Source organism: Oryza sativa, chromosome 7, assembly GCF_034140825.1.
Source record: "Oryza sativa Japonica Group chromosome 7, ASM3414082v1".
Lineage (NCBI taxonomy): Eukaryota > Viridiplantae > Streptophyta > Magnoliopsida > Poales > Poaceae > Oryza > Oryza sativa.
This window is the reverse complement of record NC_089041.1, coordinates 25,683,017-25,697,587: the sequence shown is the minus strand read 5'-3', so window position 1 is coordinate 25,697,587 and position 14,571 is coordinate 25,683,017. Positions and strand designations below refer to the sequence as shown.

The 14,571-nt window shown below is 48.2% G+C and overlaps 2 protein-coding genes and 1 pseudogene across 2 annotated transcripts; 1 reads left to right on the top strand and 2 right to left on the bottom strand.

Moving 5' to 3' along the window:
* Positions 1-1,289: 1,289 nt before the first annotated feature.
* LOC4343914 (dirigent protein 2) lies at positions 1,290-1,859 on the bottom strand. Its single transcript, XM_015790569.3, has one exon. It carries the CDS (start codon positions 1,857-1,859, stop codon positions 1,290-1,292), a length of 570 nt encoding a protein of 189 aa, XP_015646055.2.
* Positions 1,860-3,589: 1,730 nt separating this feature from the next.
* On the top strand, positions 3,590-5,426 carry LOC136357479 (uncharacterized). The gene is made up of 3 exons (XM_066312751.1): positions 3,590-4,152; positions 4,737-5,152; positions 5,225-5,426. Exons 1-3 carry the CDS (start codon positions 3,684-3,686, stop codon positions 5,357-5,359), a joined length of 1,020 nt encoding a protein of 339 aa, XP_066168848.1. The 5' UTR covers positions 3,590-3,683; the 3' UTR covers positions 5,360-5,426.
* LOC136357478 (uncharacterized) lies at positions 5,425-14,571 on the bottom strand (annotated as a pseudogene).

Genomic DNA, 14,571 nt, shown 5'->3' with positions numbered 1-14,571 from the left:
ACTAGCACCATTTTATATTATAAGTTATTTGACTTTTTTCCTAGTTAAACTTGATCAAGTTTATAAGAAAATATAGCAATATTTTAAATATAAAACAAATAATTTATTAAAACATATTAAATATTGGTTTTATTGAAACTAATTTAATGCTCTAGATGTTGCATTTTTTTTACAAACTAAGTAAAAACGACTTATAATACGGCTATAATATGAAACAGAATGAGTAAACTATTATATAATATCAAAATATATCATGGACTAATTTGCAAAAGTATAAAAGTAGTGATGTTGGTGTCTTTTACGGTAATAAGTATAGATTCCTCAGAATTTTACTTCATGGAAAGTTCAACACATGGAAAATTTCCTTGCATTTTGATCAGATGGCCCTGTAATTCTGGATCTCTCTCTGCTGCGACATGTTCCGTAGTCCGTGCTGGCCCAACTGGGAGTATATAGGCCGCTTCGTTGTATTTTGGGCTAGGTTTCTTTGCAGGCCTGTTTAATGGGCCTGTAGTACGGAGAGTTTTCCAGTGAGAGATGACAGCCGACGCAACAAAAACTGCTTTTATTGTGCCTGGCTGACAATCACACTATCACTTGTGATTTCTGAACGGAACTCAACTCACCATGACCCTATCCAACAATAACAGAACGTTTACTTTAGAGCCGGTACAATAGAACAATATAAGTTAACTATAAACACATTTCGAGTACATAAAAAATAAGAGAAAAGAGTAGTGGGCTATATATTTATAGTCAGTTGCAACACGGACTACAAGATACATGCGTGTATGACATATGGGATCAAGTATTAATTATGTAGTATATGTCTATAGATAAGTATTGTATGAATTGACTACAAAATTAACTATAGATGATTTGGAGCCGGTGGTTGGCTATACTATTAAACTTGCTCTTACTTGACTTTGGATTCGGTTGCAAAAGATGTTATTTTCATTTTCTTTAAAGAATAGATCAAATACTTCCTCCGTCTCATTATATAATATTAGTAACTCTTAGCTACGAATCTGGATAATTGTGTGTATCAATTCGTAATTAAAAATTATTGTATTTTAAAACAAAGGTAGTATATTTGACCCGGTTTTCTGCGAAAGGCTAGCAACGGACAGAGTCGTGTTTTACATACAGAAGATGTTGATGATCACAATGGTCAAAGCAGTCAAACTGATCACAAATGAGAGATTTTGACATCTGAAAAACCACTTAAAAAAATATTGCTGCATTTCGCAAATGCAAACATCCAATCAACCAGACGATGAACTGCCGGATCACGGTTTATGCAAGAGCACGAAGAGGTCGGTCTCGAAGACGACGGACACCGCCGTCGACGCCGCCGCCGCCGCCGTCATGACGCAGTACCCGCGCGCCATCCTGAACGCGCCGGTGCCGCCCACCAGGGGGCGCTCGATGGCGCCGGCGAACCCCAGCACGGGGCCCACCATGGACAGCGTGCTCCCGGCGTGCTCGCCGGCGGTGAACACGAGGCTGATCGCCGACTGGAACGACGCCGGCGGCGCCGTCCCCGGCAGCGACGTCCCGGCGACGACGCCCTGGAAACGGCCGATCAGCGCGGAGCTCGCCCGGTCCGGGCCGTCGCGGAGCTCGTCGTCGAGCACGGCGACGCGGCCGAACGCCTCGTTCGCGCCCAGCGGCGACGGGACCACGGCCAGCGCCGTCGCGTTCGCGCCGGCGAACCTCTCGTGCATGTACACGCGGATGCGGGTGAGCTTGTCGCGGCCGCCGGCGGCGGCGACGTCTTCGCCCGCCGCCGACGAGGCGGCCAGGAGGACGAGCAGCAGCAGCGCCGGCAGCGGCGAGGAGGTGGAGGAGGAGGCCATGGTGTGATCGCGGCGAGATGTCGACGCGAGCGCGCGCTAGCTGCAGCCTGCAGGTGGACAAGGATGCTCTAGCCTGGAGGAGTCGAGGTCAATATATATTGTTCACTTGGTTGACTTCGATTAGTTTATGATTAGCACATGCAAGCCTGGATGTGTACATGCATGTTACCAGTTACATACTGCCGATTTCAGATAGTTTCATACTTCATCACAAAATATATAAGATACAACTATTTCCTTTCGCTATATCTCATAATATAAAACGTGCATATATACATTAACTAACACATCTTTCTCATTAAAATCGGTTTGTTTTAAATCCTATATCATCAAATCTTCCGACCGCATTATTTGTATGGATCACGGTGATCTAACAAAAAAAAAGTAATTAAATTCTTTTTTTAATCTTTGTGTTAGATGGTGCCTTACTCCCAGAGGCGAATTAGAATGAAAATTACCCGGTGTCCCGTACCTATTAATCATATATATAATACTCTATTTACATGCTAATACGAGCTATCACTGATGAAATTTTAAACTTTACCCTGTGTCCTATGCATCACGTACCTTAAATGTGGATTCACCCCTGCTTACTCCCTCCGTCCAAAAAAAACCTAACTTGTGATCCTTCCTAATATAACAAATCTAAATAATCCCTTTTTAGGTTGGGTTTTTTTTAGGACAAAGGGAGTATATTTTAGAATAGAGGGAGTACATGTAGTTTTGTACTTCTACGTAGAAAGGATACAATTGTTTGTAAACAACACACTAATACATTACTACCTCGTACCTAGCAGCAGTTCAGTAATGCATAAAAAACCGCCGACCCACCGGTAGGGCTGACCGGCTGATGTATGAAGTTCTGCCCCAGTGCAATGGGGCACCGGATAGGTTTCTGTTTTTAAGTTGTTTTTAGCTAACGACACTTCTGAAAAATCAAAATATTACAGTACTATACTACTAGCATGTGTTTGTGATATGTAATAGACAGTATACCCGAATATTTTTCTGTGTTCGCTGCTAACAGATGGTAACCAATCTAGCAGTCTAGCTAGACGTGTGTGATTGGAGATGATAATAGATGTACACTCAATGGTTCCTTATCTAAGCCTGTAAGTGGCATGCGTCACGCCGCTAGGACGCTGGGCAGGCCCGCACCACTTACCTCTTACCCACTTAGGCCAACCTACTTAGGTTTAAACAGGTTGATGCGGCAAGCCCACTACTCCCGGCGGTGCCACCACAGCTCACATATTATTTCCGCATTAGCTGAGAACAGGAGGAGCGAGGAGACGAGGAGGGGAACGAGTTTGGCGCTGTTTTTGATGGTATATACGGTAGAAAATGTTTGCGGGTCCTGTAACAAAACCGCCAGATTTTTGTGGGTCTATACGCGGGCTACTTGGCGCCACTAGCTTTTTGCGGGCAGAGCGGTCGCGGGGCGGACACGCCGCAGCCCACGCCACTTACATGCTTATTCTTAATTACCCGTACCCACATCAGTGTGAACTAAACATGCCCGTCCTATGAGCATCACCAATAGTTTTCCTTTTTCATTTCCTATCCTGAAATTTTACGATTTTTGGTTAAAAATTCAATCCAACAGATTCCCTATGACTTCTCCCAAAATATCTCGTTCCCTTCTCCGTATATATCGATCCCCACTTCCAAGAAGCGATATTTCATTCCCAATCGTCTGGTTTTTCTCTCCCGCGCGCGCTGGTGAAAATGTTCCCGCGCTCCTCCTCCTCCTCGCGGCCTCGTTCCTCCAGGGCGGCGGCGGCGGCGGCCTCTTCTTCGGCAGCGGCGGTCACTTCGTCGGCAATGGCGGCCACTTCCTCGGCAGCGGCGACATCTTCCTCGGCGGCGGCGGCGGCGGCTGCGGCGGCCTCTTCCTCTGCAGCAATGGATTGGTACCACGATGCGATGCGTGGTGTGGCGACGACGGCCGGAGTTCGAGCGGTTGGTGGAGGAGGTGTCCTGCCGCCGCAAGCACCACAACCGCCTCGTTTTGGGGTGCCTCCACGGTACGACGAGTTTTGGTCCGGCGGCCATCCGCGCCCCCCACCGCCGTCTGTCAGCCATCCGCGCCCCCCACCGCCGCCCGTCAGCCATTCGCGCCCCCCACCGCCGCCCGTCAGCCATTTGCACCCCACACCGCTGCCCAGCGGCCATCCACACCCTCCACCTCCCTACTCCAGTTTTCAGGTATCCGAGGCCATGGAGGAGCAGACATCTAGCGAGCCATTGGATCCCCTCTCACACGAAGAATTCCTCCACATGAGCAATTTTGGTAAGTCTGATCTTGATTCGTTCAGTGTCAAGTTTATATGCTGTGAATTCCTTCACATCTGAAGCCAAGTTTATTATCCATCATAACTCGAATTTCAGTTTGATAATATGCACTGAGTTTGATATGCTGTCAAATTTATGCTCTGAGTTTGATACAATGGAAATTCAGTATGTACTGAATTTCATATATGATGCTCTGAAATTTAAGCTGTTGGTGATGCTCAGGGATCAGCAGGGTCAGGACTGAAAATTTTTGCAGTTTGGGCCATTGGGTATTTGCAGTGAACAAATTCTCTGAACAATCTGTTCTTGTTTGATCCATATAGGAACAGTTATCTGAACCTTGTCACTGTCAGTATTGATATAGGATCATTTCTCTGAACCTTGTCATTTTCAGTATCCAAATTAGCACATTTGTATGCTCTCTCCATACGACTTTCAAACTTGTTTAATTAATTGCAAATTGGAATTCATTACCAGATGCTAATGCTTAGCTTTTGATATATACTATGTGTACAAAAAGTTGTCACCAACCAATACATGTGAACTTTCAGATAACAGAATGTAATTTTTGTCTATGGACAGATGGTATGGAGCAAGAGCGATATTACACAAACTTGATCAATGATAAGAGCAATCATTTTGAGTCTAGTGAGATGGGAAGCCAATACGCTGATGAACAAGATCCAATTGGGAATGAAAATGCTGCTTTGAGACCGAACCAAAAAAGGTCCAAAAATTTCAGTTTGGAGGACAACCTTTTGGTGCCGGCATGGATCAATGTTTCTTTTGATGCGGTTCAAGGGACAGATCAATCTCGTGGTACATATTGGGGCCGTATTTACGAATATTTTCATGACAACAAGGAATTTGATTCAGATCGGTCTCAAAGATCACTTGTACATCGTTGGTCCACTATACAAGAGCAAGTCAATAAGTACACTGGTTACTTATGTCAAATTCAGAATCGAAATCAGAGTGGTGTCAATCCTGAGGACATGGTAATACGTGGTTTATGCAGCATATTTTCCAATCTTGTCTTTTATATTTGACTTATGTTCGTTTTTTTGCAGCATGTGCAAGCAGCCATGATGTACAAGAAGAAAGAAGAAAAGAAGTGCGTAATGATTCTGAAATATGCCTGTGAATATTTGAAAACAAAAGAAATATGCAGAAAATTCATGGCCTCAATGTATGGTACTAATTAAAAAACACACGGTGAATATCTAATTATTACAATCTCTGACATTATTCAATAATATAAAATCTAAACTTAATATCGATCTGCATGGTGATTCCACAAATGTTCGATGAGGTATTCTCTTAGTTGGTCGTGAACTTCCTTGTCTTGAATATTTTCGTACTGACTAATAAAATCATTAAAGTTGGGCGTATGTTCATGGGAACCACCCACCTGTTCTCCCATCTCATCATAAACTAAATCAAAATCACCATCGTGCTCATCCTCCACAATCATGTTATTCATGATTATACAAGCTCTCATTATCTGATTCAGAGTAATTGCTTTCTAAAAACGAGCTGGTCCACGGACAATAGCAAAGCGAGCTTGAAGCACTCCAAACGCTTGTTCAATGTCACACCCCAATCTGGCACCGCCGTACAACGGCACCTGACAGGAGCGTGTCGTAGGAAAACGGCGTGAACCGCGTCCTACGAAACCGCGATCTCAGTACCAGTCCTAGGACATAGCGCTGGTACCCACGGTAAGAAATATGAATCATTGCAAATCCTTATAATAAATAGAGGACTTATTTACCTTAACTTAGGTTGCAGCTCAGGACAGCCCGAGATTACAACCGACGACACGGACAAGGCAACACCAACAACGGCAGCAGCAGCGGAAACAACGACTAACTCCCAACTCCACAGGCGATGGCTGGGAACTAGGACGAAACCCTAATCATTGCTTCACTTCAGCTTCACCTTCTATATATATATAGAGCAAGGGTGAGTACTTACGTACTCAGCAAGCCAGAGGAACTTAGGTGGTTAATGCAAGCTTCAAGAGAAGACTGTTATTTTTCAATCAGTTTTATTTGCAAGCATTTTGACAATCTAAGTGTGTGCTTTCCACAACCAGAGCAGGACAAGTCTCAGCTCGGTCGGGGTGAGAAGTAACAAATTTATTTATCAAGATTTGCACAACTCCCAGAGTTGGCTTCAAATCTGGTTTTCCCAAACCAAACCAATTTTCCAAACTTCCCGATAATAGTGGTCCCCAAACGACCAATCACTTCTAGGGACTCCCGGTCCCGCTGTCCCCCGGACAGCTAATTTCTTCCCAAGCATTAGGTTTCCCAAACCTTAACACCTTTTCATAAAACAGGGTAAAACAAAAACTACGCTAAGGAATCACCTCACATCCGCCCATGACCGTGGGCACGGCTGTTCGAACAGTTTAATAACCTCTGCAGAGGGGGTACACTTTACCCACACGACATTGCTAACCCGGATCATCCAGCCCGTGTAGAGCGGCCACGTCTGGAGACCTTGAGGCTTTCATGACAAGGCATTTCGAAAGCTGACACAGGATTGCCATATGCTAACGAGAGGGGTCCCAGACCAACAACAGGTTAGGTCCCAAACCATACTGTGCCAGGAAGCCCGGGGGTTCTCCCCGACACCACCCCGTTGAATCCACATGTCTCTTGGCATCAAGGCTCCCCTGATTAGCTATTTACTCAGCCAGGGGCGTCCCATTCCACCCATGTGGTCGCACTATTGTATGCTCGGATGTAATTCCAAAGGAATCGGTCCTTAGATGCGACCGCACAAGTATTCCGCCCAAGAATGGCCTTGTGTCGCGAGTTATATTTTTAAAACTCATTTTCTTTCACAAGGCACCGACCCAGGCGTCGGGTTTTCCAAAGCTTTTGTAAACCAAGTTTTACCCAAGATGTTTCTCAGATTTTATGTTTGAAGGCGACCGTCGATACTCGTGCAAAGTGCACGAATACCGAGGCGCAACTAGGTGGTTACAAGGGAACATGATATAACAATTAACAATGGAAGGATTAGATGCAACAAGTTAGGTAGGCCCACCGGTCTGCCTTGCAGACGGGGCAAACAGATTAAGTGTAATCCTATCAATGCATAATATTTTGCAAGCAATATAATTAAGTTCAAATATAGGCTCAATATGTTCAAAGGTGGCTTGCCTTGCTCAGGGTCTTCACGAAGCTTCACAAATCTTCGAGAATTCCGCTTGAAGAAAAAAATATCCGGTAACCGCAACTAGGCGCAAACAATCAAAAACCTAAACAAAGACCAAATAAAATATCCTATTTAGGCTAATTAATAGTTCCATTAGATAGATCACAAATTAATGGAATTATTGGAAGTGGAATGGGGTAAATCGGAGTTACGGATCAAGAGATATGAATTTTGGAAGTTTAAATGAATTTTCTGGACAAGGAGATGATTTGTCGGAATTTTCTAGAATACGAGAAATGGTTTATGGAATTTATAGAAATAATATTCTCAAGAATATTATTAATAGTCACTGATATGCGGGACCGAGGGAATGAATTATTGGAATCCTGGAATAGGATAAAGGACTTTATGGAATTTTGGAAAAAGAAAGGAAATACTTGTGGAATATTGGAAAAGATATTCTCAAGAATAACTTTGACTCATTGACGAGTGGGGCCAACAAGAAGGTGAGAGAGAGAGAGAGGAGCAATTGGAGGGAGCAATTGTGGACTTTTAGCTCTTGGGTGTGTGGGCACTGGACTTGGAGGAGAGAGTAAAAGTGAACTTTCTTTGTTTTGTTAGGCCGAGGAGGAAGACTGGCCAATGGGCCAAGCCCACGAGCCAGAGGAGAGAGGGGTGGCTGACTGGGCGCTGTGGACTGGGTCAAACGCCACGTGGCTGCCATGTAAGCGCAAGAGAGAAGGAGAGGAAGGCAGAGCTCGCCCGGATCGGACGGCTTACGGCGGTGCAACGGCACCGGCGAGCGGCAGCGAGCCAGAGGGAGGGGACGGTGCCGGAGGCAAGAGGAGGAGGATTGGATCCCTTCCACCGGTGCGGATTAGGGCGCCGGGGTTAGAGGAGGGCCAGCGACGGCGTCCGGCGGCGGCGGCGGGAGCGGCATGACGCGGGCGCGAGGGCGAAGCTAGCGACTGCGGCGGCTCTTCGGGGAGGTCCGAGGAGGCACGGGGATGGTGGTGGCGCCGGGAATTGTCACGTCCCAAAACGACCCTAAAATATATCCTTTAAATTATGCCTAGAATAATTAAAATCCGTGTGAAAGCCTCCAACAATTAAAATGTGCAAAGTTAAAAGTCAAATAAGGCTTAGAGGATTTTTGTATATTTCCTAAAAGCCTAAAATGTGTAAATAAATTTTAGTGGAATTTTCAAAGCACAAATAATAATTATTAAGAAATAAACAAAGTTAAAATGATTTTATAAAAAGAAAAACCCTAAAATCCCTCCTTCTCTCTAATGGGCCGAATTCGGCCCATCTCCCTCCCCCTCTCTCTCCTCTACCCGCGGCCCACTCGGCCTCTCCCCGCGCGCGCGCCGCTGACGGGCGGGCCCGCCCGCCACCCTTGCTGACGGGTGGGGCCCACCCGTCATCCCCTTCCTCCCGCCGCTCCCGCCGCCTCCCCCGCGCCCTAGCGCCGCCGCCGCCGCGAATCCCGCCGCCTCCCGCCATCCCCGCGTGCAATAAAGTGGGGGGAATCACTCCCCGTGATCCCCTCTCCCTTTCCCCCTATTTTTCCCTCTCTCTCTCGCGTTCAAACAGGTGGATTTGCCCCCTCAAATCTCGCCGGCGCGATTGATGGCGGCCGGACCTACCGCGCCTATTCCTTCCCCGCCGGCCGCCCTCTCCCCCTTCCAACCCTATATAAACCCTCCCCACGCTTCTCCCGTCCGTTTCCGCCTCTCGCCGCCCTTCCTCCTCGCCGGAATCGAGCTCGCGCCGTCGCTCTCTCTCTCCTCCGTTGCCGACGACCTCCGGCCGGCCTTCTCCGCTCGCCGAGACCGTCTCCCGCCCCGGCGTCGCCTCCTCCGGCTTCGCCGCACCGCCGTCGACCCCGTCCACCCCCTCGCCGAGTCCGCCGACCGCCGGAACGCCGTCGACCCCGTCGACCCGAGCCGCGCCGCCGCCTTCCTCCGCTCCGGCCGTCTTTTTCGTCGTCGCCGTCGACCTAGGGTGAGCCGTGGACCGCCGCCTCTTTTCCCCTTCCCTTCCCCTCTCTCGGCCTCCGCTCCGCCGTGCCTATGGCCGCCGCCGGTGACCATAGGGGCGCGGGCGCCGCCTCCCGCCGGCCGCGCTGAGTGGCTGCCTTCGGGCGCGCCGAGTGGCTGCCGCGTGGGGCCCGGCCGTCAGCCGCCTGCGCCCTTGGGTGCGGCTGACGCGTGGGACCCACGGCGCCGGCCGGTGTGAGCCCGGGTGCGCCCGGTCCACCGTGGACCGTGAGGCTGCCGCGTGGGCCCCACCCCCGTGGACCCGGTCCGCGCGCCCCCTCCCCTCGGCTGACGCAATAAACCCTTTTTAAATTAAATTTTAAATGAAGAAATTCGCAAATATTCATTTAAAGAGCATATAAACTTCAAATGGCCATAACTTGGCCATTTGAACTCGGAATTGGACCGTTCAAGTCTCTAATTTTTCCTTAAGAAGTCAAGAACCCATTTTTGTGCTTTGTTCCTACTTGTTATATGGAGTTTATTAGAGTAAAAGCCCTTTTATTTTCCGTTGGTCGTGTAGACGCTGCAGCTTCGGAAGATCCGCTCTTCGTGGAGGTTGAAGCCGACGTTTGGGAAAGCGAGCAAGGCAAGTCACATCATCCTTGAACATATTGAATCCCCGTTTATAAAATTATTTTGATTTAAATTATTGCATTATCGCTTTACTTAAATTCCCACATTATCACTGTTTTCTTTAGCCATGCCTATTTACCTTTGTTATGACCTTATTATTGTTATTGTTATTATTACCTTGTTCACTCTAGAATAAACAAAACCCCAACGAGTGGACACTCTACTCATGGTACCACTAGTATGATTTTAGGTAGATGCTTCGCTGGTTAATTAGGCAACATTAGGTGGTTTTACAACTCTAGACTTTAGGAATATTCTCATCACCTGGACACTATGGAATGGTTGGATTATTGTGGAATTGGATTCACACCTCCCCCTCTATTCAAAACCCTCAAAATGGTTTTAGGCTGGGCTCGGGGTGTATGGTTTTGATAGTAGCACTTCGGCCATATAAGGACCGGTCTTCGGGCCTCTGTTGCAAAGCACTACCGTACTTCCACATGTCTAGTGGGTAAGGCTTAGTTTGTGGCTCAGTCTGGTTATAAACAAAAGTACACGGATGAAGATGGACGAAGTCGGGGGTCGATGGACATCTCTAGGGCAAATGAAGGCTACACGAGCTGCGGCCCGGTAGTCGAGATGTCATGGCACAGGGCTGGTGTCCTGCTGCTAGGGGCTCAGTCCTGCCTACCTGTCCCGGGGGTTCCGGCCGTAGGTGGGGTTGGGTCGGTACTCTTGTCTATGGCTAGGATGGGTTGGAAACTATGTCACATCTTCCATCCATATACCGTGGTGGTATGTGGCACATGGTTACACGTGAGGAAGATGTGTCTTGTGGGTAAAGATGTACACCTCTGATCAGAGTATAATCTATTCGAATAACCGCGCCCTCGGTTATGGGCAAGCCGAGCAATGTACCCAAGTTAGTGTTTTAATTCTTAAAAACCTGCTTAACAACTAAAACGTGGAATGGTTGGCCTGGGTTGGCTTGGGACGAGCTGGGACCCAGGGTCGGGTTGCCAGTTCGGTCTGAATCATCGTAGGCCTTGGGTTAAGGCAGGTTCGTGTGGGTTCACGGCCTTGATTAATAATCTTGTATAGCTCTAGGATCGTATTTACAAAATAGCTTTGAGCAACTAAGTGTCTTTTAATGCTGTTTACTACAAACCCTAACCCTTATATTATAACCCCCTTGTACTCCCTTGCATTCATTCTGCACTTATGGGTGTGTCTTGTTGAGTATGGTGGTTGTACTCAGTCTTGCTCAATTTTTCCCAAACCCAGAAGAGGAGCCCCTGGATGATGAAGGCTTTGGTGTTTAGCTCGTGCCTGCCGTCAAGCGCCTATGGTCGTCGCCCTAGTCTTCCGCTGTTTCCCGTTTGTCTTTGAGTGTGCTGGGCCTTCGCCGCCCATGTAATAAATTAACTATTTACGCTTCCGCTTGTTAAACTCTGAATTGTATCAACTTTTGGTGTACCTTGCCTCCTGGGACAAGGAATAATGCACGCACGTAAGGAACGCCCGTTGGGTTATTTCCGGTCGTGACAGGAATCAAGGAGAGGAGGGAGGCCGACGGCGGTGCGTGACCGTGCGCACGGCGGCGGTGGAAAGGACGGCACGGCGCTAGGGCAAAAGAGGAGGCCGGCGGGCAGAGCGACGGTTTGGGGTGGTTCATTAGAGCTCAAGGTGGGTGGCGGCGAGAGGATTCGGCGCGGGACCGACCGGCGGCGGTGGTGAAATAGAGCGACGGCGACGAGAAGGGGAAGGGAGGCCGACAGCGAGGAGAGGATGGCCGATGGCGGCGCGTGGTTGCCCGCGGCGGCGAGAACAGCGGCACGACGTGGGAGGGGAAAAGAACGATGCGACCGTGGCGAGAATAGCAGGGAGGAGGCGAGACGACGTTGGTGATAAGGGCTCGGAAGCGAGAAAGGGGATGCCGGCAGCAAGGATGTCCTTGGCGGGTTTGACGCCGAGGTGGGCTGATGGAGTTGTCCGCCCGTGGCGAGATGGTCACCGCGACGGGAGCGGCAAGGCGCCAAGACGGCGCGGCCGGGGAAGAAGAGGGGAGCGCGAGGATGGGGCGGTCCGGTGGCGGCGAAGCGACGTTCTTGGTAGCGGCGGCGACGGCCAGCGACAAAGGAGGCGGCGGTGCTCTGTTCCTAGGAGCATGAGACCAAGGGGATGGATTGGGGCTCAAGGGGTGGTATTTATAGGCGAGGGCTGAGGAGGCGCATGCGAGCTGGCACTCGGCTGGCGACCGCGAGCGGCATCGGCGCTTTCATGGGCAACGCGAAAACGGCGACGGTGTGGATGCGTTGGGCGGCGGAGGCGGTGGATCGGGCGGTGCGAATTGAACGCGGGGCGCGGGAGGGTTGGCGCGGGCGAGCAGGCGTGGTCAAGGTGGGGGCGGCGAGGCGCTGCAGCGGCGTCAGCGGCTCTGCCTCTTGAGCAAGAAGCCAAGGAGTGGAGGCAGGGAGCTCGCTACCCAGGAGGGGAAAAAGCGAAAGGAGGAGGAGGAGGAAAGGGAGCTTTGCTCCTTCCGTTTTGGGAGGAAAGGGATGAGAACGAGCCGCGCCTCATGGTTTTGGATGCACGTGGCATGGGGCGCCAGGCCCGAGAGGATGACGCCGGCGATGACTGTAAAAAGGACGGGGACGGTTTGAAGGCGAGCGTGGACACGGTGGTTGTCGGGGCAAGCGACGACCGAGGGAGAAAGAGAGAGAGAGAGAGAGGGCGCTCTCTCTCGCTCAGAGCGCGTGCGACACACGTGCTGGGGGGAACGTGCCGAGAGAGGAGAGTTGGGCCAGGGAAGGAGGAATCAGCCCAAAAGATCGACGGAGGTAAAATAGACTTTTACCCAGAAAATTTCTTTAAGGAATATGAGGAGCATTTGACGCTGGATTTGAATTCAAATTGGATATTTGAACTCAACAGAATATGGAGAAACCAAGGAGGGGATTCAAAGAGTGAATTCGATACCTTCGAAAATGGGAAGGAATTTCGATGAGGCGTGATTTTCGATGTCGATGGGTGGTTGAAGTTCAAAGCGAGAATTGATATTTTAGGGATATGTTTGTATTTGGCAGCTCAAGGATTATTTGAGAGGGAAACAAAAGGAGAAATCAATGTTCGGGGGTGAATCAAAGGATGTGGCGGTAGAATGCGATAGATAGATAGATAGATAGATAGATAGATAGATAGATAGATAGATAGATAGATAGAGCGATGGAGACGAGGATAGGGAGAAGCTTGGATGTTAGAGCTAGCTCAAGGAGGGAATTTGATCGGAGAGGCTTTAGGGTTAGAGTCTGGTTTTGGATTCCGGAATTAGGCGATATTTATGGTTATGGTTTTTGGAGTGAAATCCGAATAGAAGGATTCGAACTTCGAGATTATTTTGGAACGGAAATTTTGAGGAGGCGATCTTTGATATCAGGGTATTGAGACAAGGGAGGGATTTTAAATTGAGATCTATGGCACAACTTGGACTCAACACTCAAGGAACGAAATTTTCGCAATTAGGATATTTTGTAAATTAGCTTTTTAACGCCACACGAAAAGTGAAGCGTTACATTCAACGTCCTTCCTATTGGCTTCTTGTGCTTTGGTAAAATATTTTCTCTTATTTCCTTGTGGCAGCTTAATGCTCTTCACAAGTGTTGCCCATGAAGGATAAATACCATCTGCAAGATAGTACCCCATAGTGTAGTCATGCCCGTTGATACTGAAATTAACTTTAGGAGCCTGCCCTTTAGCTAGCTTTGCAAACAACGGCGACCTTTGAAGGACATTAATATCATTATGAGATCCAGTTGTACCGAAGAACGCATGCCAAATCCATCGGTCACGTGAGGCAACGGCTTCCAAAACTATAGTAGGTACTCCCTCTTTCCCTTTATATTGGACTTGCCATGCAGTCGGGCAGTTCTTCTACTGCAAATGCATACAATCTAAAAAACCCAACATTCCTGGGAACCCTCTTTCTTCCCCTGAGCAAGTAATCTAGCTATGTCATTTTCGTTTGGTGTTCTCATATACTCCTCTCCAAAAACTTCATAAACAGCCACCACAAACCTTTTAAAACTCCTAATAACGGTACTACCTCCAATACGAACATACTCATCAACTGCATCTGCTGCTATTCCATAACATAACATACGTGACACTGTTGTTACCTTTTGCAAACATGACAGTCCTAGGATACCAGCCGCATTTCTCTTTTGCACAAAATATTCATCATGTGCTTCAATAGCATTCATTATGCGTAAAAAGAGAGGTCGCCTCATTCTAAACCTGCACAGTAATTAACAATAATAATTCTCATCTGTATCAATTTTGCAAACAAAGATTGACAAAACAAAAAGCACTGCTACAAACCTGCGTCTAAACTGAACATCGAGGTACGTAGGTTCTTCGGAAAAATAATCATTATACAATCTTCGATGACCAGCCAATCTTTCCCGATTAATTACTGCATGACCTAAGACAGATTCACTACGCTTTGGAACTTCATCGTCATCGAACTCACCGTGCACTATATCAACCGCCGAAAAAATAAATTCTTCTTCGCCATCCGATAAAGACTCCTCATCCAATAGCATTTGGAGGAGGGTGCTTCGACGACTCAT

Excerpts from the sequence above, each read along its gene's own strand:
- LOC4343914 (XM_015790569.3), bottom strand. The coding sequence starts at position 1,859 with ATGGCCTCCTCCTCCACCTCCTCGCCGCTGCCGGCGCTGCTGCTGCTC.
- LOC136357479 (XM_066312751.1), top strand. The coding sequence starts at position 3,684 with ATGGCGGCCACTTCCTCGGCAGCGGCGACATCTTCCTCGGCGGCGGCG. Across the intron at positions 4,153-4,736 it reads CCTCCACATGAGCAATTTTG|ATGGTATGGAGCAAGAGCGA; the intron begins GTAAGTCTGATC and ends GTCTATGGACAG. Across the intron at positions 5,153-5,224 it reads GTGTCAATCCTGAGGACATG|CATGTGCAAGCAGCCATGAT; the intron begins GTAATACGTGGT and ends GTTTTTTTGCAG.